The sequence below is a fragment of the Chelonia mydas genome, chromosome 13, assembly GCF_015237465.2.
Source record: "Chelonia mydas isolate rCheMyd1 chromosome 13, rCheMyd1.pri.v2, whole genome shotgun sequence".
In the NCBI taxonomy this organism is placed as follows: Eukaryota; Metazoa; Chordata; order Testudines; family Cheloniidae; genus Chelonia; species Chelonia mydas.
In genome coordinates, this window is record NC_051253.2 from 17,694,466 (window position 1) to 17,713,779 (window position 19,314).

General features: G+C 42.0%; 1 protein-coding gene across 5 annotated transcripts in view; it reads left to right on the forward strand.

Annotated features, from left to right (window-relative positions):
• The window catches only part of PREX1 (phosphatidylinositol-3,4,5-trisphosphate dependent Rac exchange factor 1), a 225,226-nt gene extending 207,476 nt beyond the window's left edge, over window positions 1–17,750 (forward strand). For all 5 annotated transcript variants that reach the window (XM_037915550.2, XM_037915549.2, XM_037915551.2 and 2 more), the window contains exons 30-40: window positions 1,945–2,073; window positions 3,452–3,493; window positions 6,050–6,267; window positions 7,526–7,625; window positions 8,822–8,965; window positions 9,714–9,828; window positions 10,365–10,431; window positions 11,094–11,278; window positions 12,010–12,112; window positions 12,773–12,840; window positions 15,454–17,750. In XM_037915550.2, the coding sequence (XP_037771478.1) occupies window positions 1,945–2,073; window positions 3,452–3,493; window positions 6,050–6,267; window positions 7,526–7,625; window positions 8,822–8,965; window positions 9,714–9,828; window positions 10,365–10,431; window positions 11,094–11,278; window positions 12,010–12,112; window positions 12,773–12,840; window positions 15,454–15,496 (1,214 nt within the window). In that variant the 3' untranslated portion in view covers window positions 15,497–17,750. The remainder of the gene's footprint in view (window positions 1–1,944; window positions 2,074–3,451; window positions 3,494–6,049; window positions 6,268–7,525; window positions 7,626–8,821; window positions 8,966–9,713; window positions 9,829–10,364; window positions 10,432–11,093; window positions 11,279–12,009; window positions 12,113–12,772; window positions 12,841–15,453) is intronic.
• The last annotated feature ends 1,564 nt before the right edge of the window (window positions 17,751–19,314 follow it).

The following is a 19,314-nucleotide window of genomic DNA, read 5'->3' on the forward strand; positions in this document are numbered from 1 at the left end:
AATACAACAAGCCCTTAACATTAAGAACTAGAGGTTCAGAAGTCAGTACACCCGAGTTCATGTACAAAATTGTGCACAGATAATTTGCACACACAGTTACAACAGTTATGTATGCAGTCACAATAACTGGACATATAAATGACCAGTGACGTGTTGACCGTTGGTATTCTGTACTGTTCAGTGGGATCTCTACACATCCTGGAGGACTCACTTCTGTAGCACAACCCTAACAAGCTGATGGAGGGTCAGGTACTGCAGCTCTGTGGCACCCAAAAGTTCTGCATACGTTTGCTTAAGGAACTACTCCACATCTTTTTGGGGATGGATAATTGCCAGAGTAACACCAACACCAACGCACATTCTGGAAATCAACCCATTCCTAAAGAGAGCACAAATGATGCTGTGTTTCTTTTCCTCAAAGAGGATGATGGGAATTTGGCCTCGTGAGTTTGGTGACCAGAATGTGTTTTTTTTCTCTCTGAAAAAGAGGAGTTTATTTCCTAAATATTTGCTACATTTCCTTTTCCTCTTGGAACCTAAACTCTTCTGTTATCTTGGCTGATCTTCAGGTGCTCTGGTCAAGGGCTCTCTCTCTTTCTTTTATCTCCTATTTTTAGCTACATTGGCAACTTGCGTGGTCACTCTTCTTCAGAGTTAGGAGAGGCTCCTGTGAACGCTGTGGAAATGTTTTGAAAAGCCATGTTCCTATGACATTTAAACAGCTGTAGAGTACCTATCACTGCCCTCACGTTCTTTGAATGCAGTAAGGAAATAGCAGCCACCCTGCATATATTTCCTTCAAGCTTTATTTTGTTTGTTTCACTTAAACACAGACTTGTCTATTCAAACTGGATCAATTGCACTGAAAGAGCCTTTCAGTTCACTGCAGCTTCAGGATGGTCCCATATTAATCACCGGGAATCACACTACAGGAATAGACAAGCCCTGATTATAGTCAGCTGGAATCTTTTCCCAAATTACCTTCTTAATGCAGTCCCGAGTTGGAAATAAGCGTGAAAAGGAGAGCTTACCGTGGTCACATCTCAGTGATGGGTGAGAATTTGCAAATCATCCTGTCTCTTTTTGGAGACAGTAATTTGGCACGCAGTATCACCGACACCAGAGTGTTTGGCTAAACTGCATAACTGCATCATAAGGAATAGAATTTACCCTCTTCAGTTCAAAATACATAGATTTCTACCTGGTGAAGCAAAGCAGAATATTAACTAGCTTATACTTTCCCAGCAGCTGCAGCCTTAAGTAGAAAGAAAAGGAGTACTCGTGGCACCTTAGAGACTAACCAATTTATCTGAGCATAAGCTTTCATGAGCTACAGCTCACTTCATCGGATGCATCTTTATGTATCCGATGAAGTGAGCTGTAGCTCACGAAAGCTTATGCTCAAATAAATTGGTTAGTCTCTAAGGTGCCACAAGTACTCTTTTTCTTTTTGCGAATACAGATTAACATGGCTGCTACTCTGAAACCAGCCTTAAGGAGGTGTGACAGTCAATCTCAGGGTTGGTCTGATTTCCCCCAGGAGGTGACACAGACACACTTGGCTATACATTAGAAGAGACAGAGAGAACCAGAGGGGAATGCTGAGCTTAGTTCTGCAGCTGTGGTGCTCAGGAATATATTTGTAATATATTGCAAAAGAAGTTAATCACTCAGTTCCAGTGTATTGTGCATGTGAGTCGCATGCCTAATTTTTGTGTATGATGCTGAAAATATAACAAGCTAGGACTCTGTTTTTGACAAGACTATAGGAAATAGCAATCTTTTTTTCCATCTGTATCAGACCCATTTAAGAAATTCCCTCATTGGTGATGGTTGCTGTAGGTGGTGTATTCATTGGTTAGGCCTATATGAAAATTATATAGCTAATGAGCTACTCTGAGGCATCTCTCCACTGGCTGGACTAATTTCTCTCTTTTGCGGCAGAATTTAAACAGAAGGAAGAAACCACAGTAAGGTGCCAGAAAAATATTCAAGTCAGTGTCCAAGAAGATCCCTGGAACCTTCCACTGCGTATCAAGAACCTTGTTGAAACCATTCAAAAACATGTGGAAGGTCTGTGAATGCGGGGTGGTCATTTATCAGTTTCAGTGTTAAAGGATTGTTTTGTTTCTAGAGATGAGCAAAACTGTAAAACTCATGGAAGTGAATAAAAAGGGGGAGGGGCCTGATCCAGCGTTTTTGTTGAGTTCATTAGGGAGCTAAAAACCAGTTGCAGAGTTTGGAGCCAAACATTTCCACTGGTTGGGGTTGCTCTGACATTTGGTTTTGGCCCACACCTGATTGTTAAGGTACAAATTGTATCTATGGAAAAATCTTCCTTCCCTAAGTGTCCAGCAACTTTGCAAAATATTAAAATGGATTGGGTTTGAAATATCCAATTCTTGCTTTATTTTTGCCCTCATGCTAAAGAGCATAAGCCAACATCTTAGCTATCAGGGTCAAGAGGAAACATTCCTAAGGGGCAGGTTATTCTGTAACTGTCTAGTGCACAGTTTCGTTCAGTGTTTAATTTGTATGAAAGAGGTGCCAAGGCTCAAGCAATAAGGTGCTAGGGCTCAAGAATTTTTTCACTTTCATAACTGACGCGGCAAGCCCAGAGGTGCTGGGGCTATTAACTGTCAAGCCTAGAGGTGCTCAGCCCTGGCAAGCCCTGGCACAAATTAAGCACTGTTTTTGTTGCACCTCCCTTGGAAGCTGCTGATAGGGGCCACATCAGAGACAAGATGCCGTGCTAGGTAGACTTCTGGTCATCCACTCTGGCGGTTAATTTTGTCCCCTAAGTTTAATATGGTAATTGAAATATAGATTATAAATAGACCTGGATTTTAGAGGGAAGTGGGGAGAGTGGGTTATTATTCTTCCCGGTGATGATGTATTGCAGCACCACAACTGTGACTGAATGATCATGAGGAATTTTTTCTAATTCTCTTAGTCTACGTCCGAAGTCTGTAGGGACTGAATTGTGTCAGAGTGACTTACTTGCTGGTGTAATTTTAAAAAACATTTGAAGAAAATGAAATAGAAAAAAGGCAGATTCTGAAAGGAGATGAGTGAAGAAGATGGGTGTAATCAGTCCCTGTAACTCCCTGAACCATTACATTTAAAAAATGTCTTGCTTAAAAAGCACCAGTAGGATTCAGGTAGAATGAGTGAGTCTGGTGGTGTCTACTCAAGTGCAAGTCCCAGCACTGAAGTCACCTCTGTAGGGATTCCTCCACATATGCAATTTGTTCCCCATAATTCATGGTAGTCGATGGAGCATTTAATCTATCAAGGATCCTGATTTATTCCTCGCTCCCTGTTTTATCAAATGTTTTTAGTGAGGATTAACTCTAGACAAAATAGAAATGGAGAGAGGTGTCAGCGGGGAACAATCAAATCCACCTTTGCATCATGTTTATCAGGTCCTTCCTTTTCTTTACTCTTTTAGATGGGAAGAATCAACTGCTTCTGGCCTTGCTAAAATGCACAGGTAAGGGCTTCTGGTTTGGGGTATTGGTGGAAAACTTTGCCATGCTGACAGATGTCCTAAAGTGTGTAGTTTGGCCGGCACGTGTACATGCATGCCTATGTTTGAATCGCTCTCTCCTGTTACAGAGATCACAATACATTATCCAACTAGTGGTGTGCTTGCAAATCTGGTTCAACCGCACTATTGATGACATTATGCCATCTCTTGTGCTCCTCATGCTGGGCAGCTTTTTCCTACTTCCTTTTTGCTCAGTCTTGCTTATGCTCTTGTATCACCAAGCATGCTGTAAATGTCATCAAATACCATATCCCTTTGCCCTTTCTTCATCTTCTTCCCCTTGCGTAAGACTCATTCTCAGTTGGCCTCCACTGTTTCTTGATGCAGTGGAGACATGCAGCAAAAAACGAGACACTGTTGCACAATTCATGATGAGGTTGTGGGCCTGTCATTCTTTTCAAGCAGACTACCCAGATAAGGAGTTTGGGTTTTGCCCTGTGTATAATTTCAGGATGGGCATTTCCTCTTTAACCAGCTCATTGTTTCCTCAGTGCACCTATATAAGCTCTTTTAGTGTTAACAAGAGCCAAACTTACATATCAGAGTCCTAAGGGCTTGATTCTGCCTTACTGAAGACAATGGGAGTTTTCTTATTGATTTTAATAGGAGCAGTCTAAGACCCTAAGGCTATGTTGCACAGCAATCTAAGCCCAGGGTTAGAAGACACTGAGGTAGTAAACCCTGGGTTTGTTAACCTCGCGCTTGAAAGTCTACAGTCATTTGTAACCTAGGTTAGGACCTGTTGAAACGTGGGGCCCCAGCATCTACACTGCATTATACGGCCCTGAGTCCAACCACCCATATCCCAGACTTCCTTGCGCCCTCCCAAAATGGGACCACTCTAGTTTTTTGTTCATGGTGTAGTGTGGGAAAACTTGATTGTCCACCAAACTTGACTGTCCAGAGGACAAAATAGTCAGCCCTTGGGATTGGGGGACACTTTTGGCAGATTCCCAGAACATGAGTCCAGTGGGGCTGTGTATACACTGCAAATAATTTGGGCTTGAATTCTGGGACCTGACTTGACTCAGGCTTGGACCCTCCTCCCCGCTATATTGTCCTGGGACCCTGGCCTGAACCCTTGATTAGTGCAATTTGTGAGTAGACGGAAGGTGGGGGTGGGATTAGGCATTGAGTCTGAATCTGAACCCTGGACTTACATTGCAGTGTAGACGTACCCTAAGTTTGTACCAGTATACATTGCAGGCATCATTGTTACAAGGGGCAAAAACACACACTGGCAAATCAGATAACTCTCTCTCCCTATTTATGCAGTTACTTCATTGGCACATTTAAATAGCCATATTTTGTATCTGTAAAAAAGGCAATCCATAATAACAAATAATATACCCTCATCATTTGCTGGATCATTTTAAAAGATGGCTGAAAATCTGAGGCTTGATTCTAAGCTGCTCCAAGTGAGGGTGGGAGGCAAAGGTGGCTCTAAGCCACCTTTGTGCTTCCCCCAATCCTGAGGCCGGCTGGGGTCCAAACCGACCCCTGGTATAAAGTACAGCTATAATGGCTTTGGCTCCGCCCCATCCTATCCCTCCTCCTCAGCCCTTTATGGAACACCCTTCATAGAGGGTGGAGGAGCAAGTGGTGTAGAGCTGGCCGTGCCACCTTTACATCATCTATGGATTCCGTTGTCTGTAGAGCAGCTCTGAGCCCTCTTTGCTTCACCTCCAGCAATGCAAAGGAGACTTGCCCTGTGCTGAGGAACTGGTCCTTGGTCTTGATTGTCTGAGTTCTTTCATTGTTGCATTCCGTGCTTTATAAAAATAGTCTGTATCTTCAAAGCCTCGGTGTGATGTATTCAGCTTCGTTCTGCAGAAAACACTTTCTTGGAAACAAGAGAGGCTGCTATAACCTACCTACTGCATATCAGGAGAAACCCAAGGTGCCTAGGAAGCCTCTCTTCATTTATTCATGTGCTTCCCTTTCCTGCCCTTTGCATGTTCTTTGTACAATCTACAGTCCCCTGAAGTGTGACACAGTTTATCTGGCCAGCATAAGACTGACTGGCAAGCTCAGTGGAAGCACAATTAACACTGTGGAGATTCCCCCAGGCAAACATGAACCAAATGGTACCATTAATGGACGGTCATGTCTGGGAAACCTTCCTAACGTGGGAGGTAAGGGAAGTGGCATCACTAATAGTGGAGACCCTGTTTCATGAATGCAGTTGTCAATGAAGGGGATCAGGCCAGGTCTGGCATTGATGACACAGGGGAGCCTCATCTAGCCCTTGTAATCCAGACAAATGGATAAATAGGCACAGGGCATCTGTCTGGGAGAAACAAAAGGAAGACTGGGCTGGAAAATCCTCTCTCTCACACACACACACACACCCTCCACCCACTCCCAATAGGAGACAGATAACAGGAGCCCGTGCAAGGTGACAGCTCAAATCAAAGGTCATACAGAGATTGCCTTCTATTCCATCTCAGACAAACTCCCTCTGACTCCTTTGTGACTCTCTTCCCTTCTCTCTGGCAGATACTGAGCTGCAGTTGAGACGAGATGTCATTTTCTGCCAGTCCCTCGTGGCTGCTATTTGCACTTTCTCCGAGCAGTTGCTGGCTGCTCTCAACTACAGATACAATAACAATGGGGAGTATGAAGATAGCAGCAGGGATGCCAGCAGGAAATGGCTGGAGCAGATAGCGGCCACTGGGGTTTTACTCCACTACCAGTCCCTGCTGTCCCCCAGTGTGGTAAGAGAGATTCTAAAGAATGGGTTTCACAGTTCCACAGTGAATGCTGGCTCTCTTGGCCTCTTCAAGGTCACCTAGACACTTTCCTCCTACTCACCTCCTGGCCAGGTTTATCTATATGGAAACTCCTACCCCCTCAAGGAATCCGCAGTTATCCTCATCCTAATGTCCTACCCATCACACACTGATCCCCACAAATGCTAAACTACTGGCCTGGGCCAGGTGAACACATTTCACCACTGAAAGATAATAGACAGCCTGCCCAATAGAGAAGGGGCAGGTTGGTATTTTGCCAGAGAGGTTTCCTTGTCTGGAGTAATGCTGCCTTCTTTACTGTGGACTAATTTCACAGTTGCTGGGAAAGTGTGTGTGACCTGACCTCTGCTGGTGAGAAAATGAATTTCAACAAGCAGACAAAAGTGGTTCTTGGTGTTCCCAGAGCTAAGAGCAAACTGCAAATCTGGTCCTTCCTCCATGTGCTGAGTGAAGGGGCAACCCAGGCAGTGGTATTAAAAGCTTCCTGTCATGCTGCCCTAACTATGTGCGCCAAGCCTGACCTGGAGGCACCACGTCTAGGTCTGAGAAGGGCAGGACTCATAAAATCCACTGGCCTGTGTTGAGTAGGAAGCTCTCAGGCAAATGCCACCAACTTCTGCAGGATCTAAGCTAAAATAATAATTTTAGAAGGAAAATGAGTGTGAAGCTATGAAGGGAAATCAGGTCTGACAAAAGCAAGAGCTATGAGGGAGACACATTTTATGCCCATTGTTAAATAGAAACATGATGGACAATGTGTTAAATTAAATACAATCCAGTGCACAGCTGTGTTATTCCTTGAAATTGCAGGAGATGTGAGAACACAGATATTTTTCACCCTAACTAATTGGCTTCGTCCTCAGGGTAGTATGAGGGGAGGGGGAACATTTTGGAGAAGGGAGTTTACTCTCCAAGATCCGTTCATTGCTTTGACTTCCTTTAGAGTCTACCAAGAAGGGGGCCAATATTACCAATAGTGGTGAACCCCTGTCCACTAAGAACTGGGCTGAGGCAACCGAAGCTCATTTCACACAGTTGTCAAATGGAAACAACCTTCATTCATTACTGACCTGGGCTGGATTTGGTGAAAGATTCGCTCTCCCCTCCCTGTTCTCAGTCTCTGGAACCATCCAGTTTTCCACACCTCTAATGTCTCTGCTTTTCTGCCTAAACTCTCCCTTTGGATAGATTACCCATTCGTATTTGTTTCTCTCCACCTCAGAAAGAAGAGCGCATCATGCTAGAAGACATCCCAGTCACTCTGTCTGAGCTGGATAAGGTTGCCTTTTATTTCAAGCAGCTGGACGAAAGCCTCGTAGCAAGTGAGATTTTTTAGGTTTTTCTATGAACTCTTCTTTCTTGCTTGTATTCCTGGTTAATTTACTCCATGATATTAAATCCTTCAGAAGTGCTCAATCCTGAAAGGTGCTGAGCATCTCTTGTGAAGTGCCGCACTCCCACAACTTCCACGGAATGTAATGGGAGTTAAAGCCACGCAGCACCACACCCAAGGGTACATTGTGTGATTGGGCCCTAAAATGGTCACTCACATCCGCTCTCCCTGTTCTCTGGACCAGGTAGGAAAGCAACGTAGCCAATCAGCTTTCTTCATAACCAGGACTACTGCTAGGACTTGCCTCATATGAGCAAGGAAGAGAGACTTAGTGAGATGAGTATCCCTTGCTATCTTTTATCAGACTGACTATCCATTTTGGAATATCTAGATTCAAACTGCAGGTTCAAATCCCATCTCCTTAGCCCCTTATCCTTCTAAGTCTGACATTTGGAATAGTAAGTATTTGTGTCTCTGTCAACTGTAGTGGCTAAAGTGTAACAGAAATTATAATCATAACTGCGGGTAATTGCTGAGGACCTTGCCTCCAGACCTGTTAATTGACTGCACAATAGTAGGGCTAGTAGTGTCAGCCTCACTGCCTACATTCATCTAATGATGCCACTTGTAAATTCTCTACAGTTGGGAACCACTGGGCCCTGCCTGTGTTTCTTGCCCAGCATGTGGAAAGACGACAGCTGGGGCAAGCAGCTCCAGACAGATGTTTATAATTCACCAGCCTTTCGGCAAGGGAAAGGACACACACTCTTGCCGTGTTTATCCAGTACAAGCTCACATGACAGGATTAACCATGTTTACTGCACTAGTGCCTAGGGACAAGCTAAGAACAGGGCCCCATTGTGCTAGGTGATGTATAGATACAGAGTAGTAGACAGTCCCTGTTCCACAGTGTTTAGAAATCTGAGAGGAGAAGAGACACACAGTGGGGGAAAGGGATCTGACGTACAAGCAAAGCAATCAGCGTGATGGTATCAAACATCATGTTAATTGATGGCATGTCTTGTAAACAACATGCTTCTTCTGAGCACAGCATCTCCTTCGCTTACTACCACTTCTAACATTTCAGTAACGAGATGTTATTAAATGGATTGACATGCGCAGACACTGCTAGTCTCTCACAGCTGTTTTGGAAAAACACAAACGTCTTTATCTTTGTTTCCCCAGATACTCACGTCTTCTACCACATTGAAGGAAGTCGGCAGGCCTTGAAGATTATCTTTTACCTTGACAGCTACTACTTCTCCAAACTGCCGTCTCGCTTTCAGAATGGGGGAAGCTTGAAGCTGCACACGGTGCTCTTTACAAAAGGTGCCCACGAAATTCTTGACCAAGAAAAACAAGTGATGTGAATCTAATTAGGTGCTAAACATTTTAAGGTTCATTATTAAGGAATGACTATAAATTTGTTATTGAAACAAAACTGACAACTCCATTGAAAATATTTTAAGAGGCAAAAATTAACTTCTCCCCAAAATAATAATCTGATACTCTGGGGTGGGCGGTTAATATGCTGTAAGAAGGTTAGGTTGAGATGTTCGTGGGGAGCAGATTATCCCCACAGATGCCACTGTGGGGTTTCTTGTACCTTCCTCTGAAGCATCTAATCAGAGACAGGATATTGGACTAGACATACCATGGGTCTGATCTAGTCTGGAAATGTCCATGTTCCTATGCTACAGACTGGGATTTCTAAGGGACACATTTTCTGTGCACACATATGTGTGTATTCATAGAATCATCTGGGCTGAAAATCAAGGGACCTCTTGTGGACCAGCTAATTCACTGTCCTGCATTGCGGCATCCAGCATAGGATACTTCCTTCAATGCAACAACACTATGACCATATTCCAGTGATCTGGTACCATAGTACCCCTTGCCCTTTGAGGAGTCATAATGAAAACTGTGGTTCACAGAAGACATCCCCACTGAGGGAAATAAATTCATCTTATTTTTCACATGGCTGGTCTTTGACATGTTTTGGCAGCTACCTAGTAGGGGGATGAACTAGAGAGACAATCAGAGTAATATATTTATTAAAAATCTTGTCTCCTTCCAGCTCTTGAAAGCCCAGATAGCCAGCCACAGCCAGGTGACTCATCTCTAGAAGAACTCCCGCAACAGATTAATGGCGTCTCACTTGAAAAAGTGCAGCAATATTACCGTAAACTCAGGTAATGTGCCTCTCCGCCCATCCCCTAATAAAAAAAGAAAAGGGTGCTGTTTGTTCAGGACCTTTCACAGACAGATTTTTCTTTCCTGGTGGCCTCATGTCTTCTACACAGTGATTATTTGGAGAAGCCAGTGATATGGAAAGGAGAGTTCTAGGAAAGAAGATATTCCATTTAAGTTTCACATGTTGTTTTTTAATCAGAAGGTGTTTTTTTTAATCTTTGGTGTATTGAAAACTTCTTAAATTATTTAGCAAAAAATAGCCTTAATTGTAAACTCCTCCTGGAATATAGGAATGTGTCAGAAACAATTTCCATCCAATTGAGACTTCAGATTTTTGACTGGAGCTAAAGTTAAACCAAAAAGACTTTTTGTTAGTCTTTCAATCACTATAGAAAGAAACAATCCAAGTGTTTCAGTAAGAAAATACACCATCTTGGACGACAGGACTTCCTTTCATATCCATCTGAGATGTTATGCAGTACTTAGTGAAGTGAGATGCTCACCAACTAATCTGATTCTTAATGGCTAATTGCAGGACATTTTACCTTGAGAGATCCAACTTGCCTACTGATTCCAATACAACAGCAGTGAAGATTGACCAGGTATTATTATTATTATTTATATTGTGGTAGCACCTTACAGCCCCAGTCATGGACTAGGGCTCTCTAGCACTAGGTGCGACACAAACACAGAACAAATAGACAGTCCCTGCCCCAAGACCTTGAATCAGCCTATCTGAGGATCAGTTAGAGTTCTGTCACCCAGAAATCTGATGCCTGCAATCACTTTAGAAATGATCACTTAAGTCTATTTTTTTGAGAATTTTGTTCACAACATACAGTACAATAAAAGCAACATCTCCCAGGCCCTCACCTAAAGCTCAATTCCATAGTAAACAGAGTCTGTATTTGGGGCAGATGCTTCATGTGAATGTTTGCGCATGCTGTAGAAGCAAACCGAGATTTGGGTGTTTTTATTATAGTGGAGACAATTCAGGGACTCCCCTGTCAGTGCAGTTATTAACATATACTGGAAAGTAGATTGATATGATTTGTGTTCACTTGCAACAGACTGTTTCAAACCCTTGCCAAGTCCTCACTTTTTTGTGCAGAAAATCGTATCTACTGTGAATAGTTGTTACTTGAGATCTACCAAGGAGCTGTTACCATAGAGTATTAGACATAGGAAAAAAGTTCTTATAAGAGTCTATATAAATGAAGGAGTAAATATGCCACTGATGCATGTGTTCACTGTTCCTGTGTAGCTTATTCGCCCCATTAATGCAATGGATGAGCTGTGCAGACTGATGAAGTCCTTTATTACAAAACCCACCCAGTCGGGATACTCTAGTAGTAACACCCCAGGAGCTGGGCTGCTGCCTATATCCTCAGAGCTCTGTTACCGCCTCGGAGCCTGTCAGATTGCCGTGTGTGGCACTGGGATGCAGAGGTGAGATTTAAGAAACCCTCCGTGGTACTGTTGTGATACTAACTTTTTTTCTGTATAAGAATCTAAGCATCTAAGCAACGCATCTGAGCCAGTTACATACTGCTAGCGAGAGATGGGCCCCTACAACTGAGAATGAAAAAAGCCCTTCTGTTGGCAAGGTTTATTTTCCGGGGGTTGTGACTTCTAGCACTGCCATACAGTGGTTGAGACTCAATGTCCCAATGCAACTACTAAGAACCTTTGCTGGGTGGGCATAGAGCAAATGTCTTTCAGTCAACACAGTTTTCGATCACAGAGGTGACCTCCTCTAATAAACCGTTTTAAAATCTTTTTTTGTACATGCTAATAAAACCTTTTTATTAAATGGCCCAAAATTTGTGTGTTAAAAATAACTCATTTTCAGAAGATTTTTAGCTCATGGAAGGCACTGATGTGAACCACCAGCAATGAGACACAGCCATGTGATAGCGCCATCTGAAATCACAACAGTGTAGCTTCTTGAGCTTACCTGGTGTGGGAGAGGTGTCACTGAGCTGGGCTGCAGAACTGGTTATATATTTTTATATGGGAAGCCAGAAAGTAAACATAAAAATGGTGTAGTGGCCAAGTTAATTTGCAGTTACTAGCCAAATAGCTTTGTTAAAAGTCGTAACTCGAGACTTTGTTAAAACTCATAAGTAATTTTAAAAAATGGTTTGTGGATTATCATTCCCTTATGTACCCATGTCCAGAAGTACATTGAGTGTGTCCCTGGAACAAGCAGCCATACTGGCTCGAAGTCATGGACTTTTACCCAAATGTATCATGCAGGCTACAGACATCATGAGAAAGCAAGTGAGTATTTAGGTTCTTCCTATTACTACTTCCTTAGTTGGATCACCTGCATGCCACTATCTTAATCCCTGGGATCTCTTTTTGTGGCGATACCAGTTAATTTCTCTGTGGAGATGTGTGTTGTGCATATACACACTCACATCCAGACATTGTAAAATACGTACAACTGCATGCATACTTTGCAGGAGCAAATTCTAACATTTGCATGTGTGGACATTAGGCTATTTAAAGTGCATACCTAGGGTTACATTATTTAAATTGTGTGCACAGATGTTCGAAAAATGTACAGAATGTGCAGGCACATGCCCTTGTAAAGTATGTGTATAAATATGTACAAAAGAAAAGGAGGCCGGTGTTTGAAATGTAGGCCATATAGTGTACTTATATACATCCTGTATATTCCATAATGTGTTCTCATGCATACAACGCTATATGGTGGCAATCTCCTAGTGTTAGACAGTAGTGCTTGTAAAGTGCTTTGGGACTTCTGTCATCTTAAGTAAACGCAGATGGCTGATGCACCTACCAAGTGGATCCCAGAGCTACTAAAAGTAGTTAATGGATTGTCAGATAGAAATCAGACTCCTGTTACAATATTTTCCCTTAAGGGTCAGATGTTTTATTGATATTATCAATGCCATAAGTTCTGTGTTTCCTTAGGGACCCAGGGTTGAAATCTCTGCTAAAAATCTCAAAGTGATGGATCAGATGCCGCAGTCTGCACCCCGGTAGGTTATATACAGTATGTGTTATCTGAGTATTTGTGATGCATCTTTGCACCCAGCTGTGCCATTTCCTTCTCAAATTGACAAGTTCTTCAGCAGCAATACACAGAACTATCCCAGCCATCACTATACTAAACCAAGTGCACCAGTATTTAAAAAAGCTTTGTTTCAAATCCCCTGTCACTCACCATTAACTTGTGTTGTCTAAATAAAACATCACTGCTGATTTTTTTGACAATGGCAATGCGTTGCTAAAGCTCAGTGGCTGTCAGTTATCTGTGGAATGCTGAGGAGCAGAAATTCTTGAACGGCAGATCCGACTGCAACTATGCAAAGATAATTCATGAGCTAATACTTTGGCCAGAGCGCCCGTGAACTGTCTGGAGTAGCCTGAGTGTCTCATGATTTACTGCAGAGTGGGTTTAAGAGCAAGCAGTTCAGATCAGAGTGAAATTATGGTGATGCAATTTCTAGAAGAATCAATTGCCCAAAGTTATTGCCATTCTGTTGTCTGAGGGTCAAATCTTGAGAGGTGCTATACACCTGCAAATCCCACTGACTCCAATAGGAGCTGAAGATACTCATTGTGTCTCCCTGAAGGACATAATTTCAGGTGGTTTTTACTATCTTTATTTCTGAGAGAGATTTTTTAACCCATTTCCCCTCTCTCTGTCTCCCGCACCTCCTCCCAAACAGACCCAGGAGAGAGAGGAGGGTTCCATTATAGCTTCATTGAACATTCATAGAATGCTAGGGCCGAATCCTGCTCGGCTAGGCCAGTAGCCAATGGAAGTCATCTGCTCCTATGGAAGTTAATGGGATTCATTTGAGTAAAGCAAGTCAGCTCTGGCCCTTGAAATGAGCAGTGGAAAAGATCATTAGGTATACAGCATTCCTCCTGGATAGTGCAGGTTTATTCTGTTATAGTGTTTTATCTGATCCACTTTTGAAAACTCTATGAGATGGGGCTTAGATCATAGTATATTTCAGTGTCAGTTTTTCCTTTTCATCCAGTTTCTCTGACCTATACCTCATTGGACCACCCTAAATAATTCCCCACCTTCGGTGGCAACTACACCCTTTAGGTCAGTGGTTCCCAAACTAGGGGCGCCACTTGTTCAGGGAAAGCCACTGACAGGCCGGGCCGGTTTGTTTACCTGCTGCATCTGCAGGTCGGCCAATCGCGCTCCCAGTGGCCGTAGTTTGCCGCTCTCGGCCAATGGGAGCTGCAGGAAGTGGCGCCGGCTGAGGGATGTGCTGGCCGCCGCTTCCCGCAGCCCCCATTGGCCTGGAATGGCGAACCGCAGCCAGTGGGAGCTGCGATTGGCCGAACCGACGCGGCAGGTAAACAAACCGGCCCGGCCCGCCAAGGGCTTTTCCTGAATAAGCGGTGCCCCTAGTTTGGGAACCACTGCTTTAGGTGCTTGTAGAAAGTTATTTCAAGCATGTGGCATCAAAACAGTGGTTGAGGTGAAGTTGTCTGTAACACAGTTTGGCCTGGTTTTGCTTTCTCAGAGACCTTTCACAGGGAACAATATTTTGGTTCTACTACATTTGCCTCCTCTCGGATTCTGAGTACCAGCTCCATAAGGGATGAATATGCACTGTCTACATGTGACTTTGTGCCATATCCCAAATGTCAAGCATCACAATTCAAGTAGCCGTGACATTTCCCCCAATTAATGAATATTCATTACCTATTATCCATTTTTATGATCCTAAAGGTGGAATGTGTTTGAAGTAATTCAGGATAAATAACACTGGAGCTGTACTTGTGATTTACAAAGTAGAGTGAAGGAGAGAAAAGCCTCATATTTGATTTTAGGGTTTTAAAGAGCCGTTCATTTTAGAAAACTTGCATTTGAAAAGCCTAGAGACACAGGTTCTTATTTGGTTTTATCAGTGTGAAGTGCATAAGACTAAATGGAACGAAAATGAGCAAAAGTACATTAATTTCAGGTAAACTGAATTTGGGCTAAGTATCAGGAAACATTTCCTAGCAGTGAGGCCTGTTAGACTGTGGAATAATCTTGGAAGGGAAGTTATGGAAGGCCCCATCATTTGAGTTATTTAAACTTAAACTGGCCAAAGCCCTGGAAAATACACTACAGGGAACTGTCATGTATTTGGGAGCTAGGCAAGATGCTGAAAGTGGGGATTTTTTCATCTCCAATTTCTAGTATTTTTAAATGTCTCTGTAAACAAGAGGAAATCAAACCCTATTGACAAGTACATTGAATGGCATCACAGTGGAATGAGACTTGTCTCGGTTAAAAATGTCCAGGAAAAATAATAAAAAACTTAGTGAAAATCATAATTTATGGATTGCCAACTGCCAAGGGCCAAAATCTGACTTGGGTTGCACAGGGGTGGAGTAAGGTCTCAAAAATAAAAGTCATTTTTTAAGATAACACCTCTGTGGTTTAATTAGCAATTCTCTAGTGGCACATTTAGTTTGTGAAATGATTAATAATTACAACGAGCTGAATCTTTCCTGTCAATCCGGTCAATGAGTGCTTTTTAGAGTGATAAAGAAGCTGAATGTCACATGCTAATTCTAACAACTTTTTATTATCATTATTCCATGTAACACCAACTTTTAATCCTCCCTTATAGACTCTACAGGCTGTGTCAGCCACCTTTAGATGGGGACTTATAAAAATGAAAGAGACACTCATGTTATGGAGTCAATAAAATGTTCAGCTGAAAGCAACCCTGCTCGAGGACCCATGTCAACTGACACTGGTGGTGTTAAATGGAGATGGGAGGATATGGTGCTGGGTGTCTCGTGTTCGGTGAGAGATGAATCTGCGACGCCCACCTGCTGAGAACTCCTACAGTATATGGGCAAAGATTCTTACGGTTCCTTGGCTTATTGGAGAAGTTCTCTAACCATAAACACTCTTGAGCTGAGACAAACGAACTGCCTTCTGCCAGAATGCCCAGAAGGAATAGCAATTCCATGTCAAGAAACTGCAGCTTTACTAATGACTCAGCTGCGCTACCGGCTGAAAGTTGTGGCCTTCAAGTTATGGATCCGTAAAGCAAAAGCAAGACGAAGCACATCTACTATCCCAATAATGTATCCGGCATCCATTTAATTGCCAGCATAATTTTGGTCAGTGGTCTTGAGTAACAGCATCAGAAATACCACTGATTTAACATACTGACCTGCACTTTTGAACCATGAGTAGCTCAAGTTTCTGGTTTATTTCCATATGAATATAAAGTATTTCTTCTAGAGTCGTTTTCCTCTTCAGCCCAGTGAGAACCAATCTCTGTATGCTGCAGAGTATACATTCCATAATACTTCTTACCATTACTTCCTCTTACTTACTGTAGCGTTCAGGTTTGGGATTAACATTTTTTACTAATGGTCTATTATGTATTCTGGAAATACAATAATATTTTACAGGAGAGTTTGGCAATGAAGGATTTTTTAGGAGAAATTACAAAGAAAATAAATTGCAGTCCTATACTCTGATTATTTGAACAGATGTAGTTTTTAAAACCAGGTCAGAAGAACTATAATTATTTATGTGGAGTAGAGTATCTGTTTTGGATCATGTTATTATATATACAAGATTTAAATAAAAATTATATTGTTTAAAATGGGACCAATATGCTGGCAATTACACAGCTAATCCCAGTTTACTGGAAACAATTCTACATTATTTAAAATCTTTCAATATTTAAGTAGTCTTTAATACAGTTATTAAAATGTATTAGGAAGGCTTTTAAGTTAAAAGAAAAAGGAATCATGTATATAATGTACTTTATTTTTTTCCTATTTCAAAATTGTTCTCCATTCTATCAGTATTAGCATTAGTGCAGTAATTTTCTCCAAATTACTGGCTGATACTCATTGAGAATGTCAGCAGTCTCAGGCCAGAAATAATGTTCTTTTGGAGTGAGTGCCTTAATAATGATTCACCTATATCTAACAAAATTCCACAGCAGTGGGGGAACTTAACATTATTGTCTCTCGCTATAGAAAAGCCATAGTCTCTTTTAAAACCATTCATTGTTGGGAGACTCCAGGAACTGTTTGGCATGATGGACATTCTAGAGAATGAAGGTTTTCTTTTGTTTTGTTTTGTTTTTTGTGCTGAACAGGGCATTAATGAACTCCAGTTTTATTTGGTTAACAATCCAATCCATCCCAAATATAAAGTTAAAAATCATCTCTTCCCACCTGACTGTGAAGGTTTTTTTAATTTGATTTCTTCAGCTAGCACAAAATAACTTACTACAAGTTTTGAGGGGTTGTGTTGGCTTCCTGAATTATTAAATGTTTTTAACATTTTTGTTTCTTTCATTCTCAGACTGATTTTTTTTGGGGGGGGAAAGGGGGTGTAGGAGAGAACACACTTTTGTTTGTTTTATTTACTTTTCAGTATTCCTTCTGACCCACCTCAGTCCACAGCTGAGGCTTATGTGAGTCAGTCTCCTGTTACATCTCAGACACAGGCGTCAGTTACTGTAGAATCCATTGCACTGCAGTCAGATCAGCAGAACATTGTTTCAAAGCAGTTTGTGCTTCTTCATAATCTTGGAAGACTTAATCTTGCCATTTGCTGTTGAAAAGAATATTTCTTGAAAAATCCCCTAACTTAAAATTAACTGTAATGATATGTAAAGAAAAACTATTGAAACACCCAAGAAGTAAAAACATAGGGGCCAGTATCCTCTCCTGGGGTAAATCAGCATAGTTTTGTTGACTTCAGTGGATCTGATTTAAACTGCCAGATGAGGATCCTGACCTACATGCATGCAGTTCGTACAGACATTAAAGGCGCATAGAAGATGATCTAAGGGCATTTACACTGTGCACTGTTTTACATTAAAATGTATGTGTTATTCTCATTAAATACATGCTAGAACATTTTATTATTAAAAGTTGGTTTATATTACAATGAAAGAGGATATGATTTTATTTATAGAAGTTATCCCTTTAGTTCTTTGTTGTTAGACAGAATTTAGGACTTTGCAGAGCTGTGAAAGGTCAAAAGTTGAAGGTGTTTTTGATATCTGATCAAACTGACTCGGCAGTGCTGAGCTCTTCCTGTTTGTGCAGTACCACCTACAGATGCGGTTTCACTTCAGAATTCTTATTAAAAATAGAACAGAGCAGTTCTGAGGCTGAATAATTGCAAAGTTTGAGGCCAGGCCTGAAAAAGTGAGCAGAGTTAGAGTCAGAAGGTGATGCTCATGCTAAACTACAAGTGAAGTCAGCAGAGCAGGCTCAGGCTATAGAATCTTCAGGACTAAAACCAAAGTCAGAGGCAAACCCCAGGATATCCCTGCAACTGGGCCACATCTGTTCTGGCTGGCTATGATGAGCAAATAGTTGAAGTCATCTCCTGCTTTGTCCATGAGGTTTTGCATTGTGTGTGCAAGCACTGGCCAAGCAGCCTCCCTCTCCATGATACATCATAGAGAGTCACTTTACAGTATCAGTGTGTGTGTGGAGGGGCGGAGCAGGGTCCCCCTAAATGGACTCTTCTCTGTTTGGAACTAAAGAAACAAACTAATACTGCTCATTTGATCCTAGCTCTTCTGAATAAGCAGGCATGGGATCTGGATTTTAGAGTTGGTGGGATCCATCTTTCAGCGTTTCTGCAGGTATAACTCCCACTGAAGTCAGCGGCAGTTCCACATCTGAAAAGACTGTGAGATCCAGCTTAAATACTTCATGGGCCCAATTTTAAGGTAATTCTCAACCTAGCCTTTCATTCTGTAGGCAAAATTCCACACTTGCAATTTAGCATTCACAGCAAACTACAGGCACAATAGGTAACACTTGGACATCTGCTTGCTTTGTGCCTGTAAACAAGCCATTCAATGTCCAATTAGCTGATATCATTGCATGTACAAAATTGTTAGTGCAAGTATTTATGGACACAGAGTTGCAACCACAAAATTAGAGGACTACTGCCTTTCAAGTCTGAATTGACATCTACAATTTCCTTTGGTTCCTTTAACCCTGGAACCCTGGTAGGTCCTAGACATACCCTCAAACTAACCTACATGCTTTAATTTAACTATTTATCCTTCAGTTCATCCCAAATCCCCAAAGAAATGACAGCACTCATCACATCCCAAGGCATCACCTGATATACTGCAGGCTAGTAGTTAGAGCAGTGGAAATACAGACTGACTGGGTCCCTATAGTTTACTCCCAGATGTCACTGATTTTATGCATCACTTAGCCTCTCTGTGCCTCATTTTAGACATCTGTAAAATGGGAAATGTAACATTTCCCTATCTCCCAGGGGGCTTGGGAAGCTTACTTACAGTATATAATGTTTGCATGGCACTTTGAGATCATCCCTACTGCAGTGTTTATTATTAGCAGCATACACCTGCACATCTGAAGAAACTTCTGCAGGCTCCCAGTAAGGGGAAGCAGACTGAGATGGAGTCAGCTCTTGTAAAAACCATCTCCTGTATGCCTCTGGCCAGGAGCTAACAGTT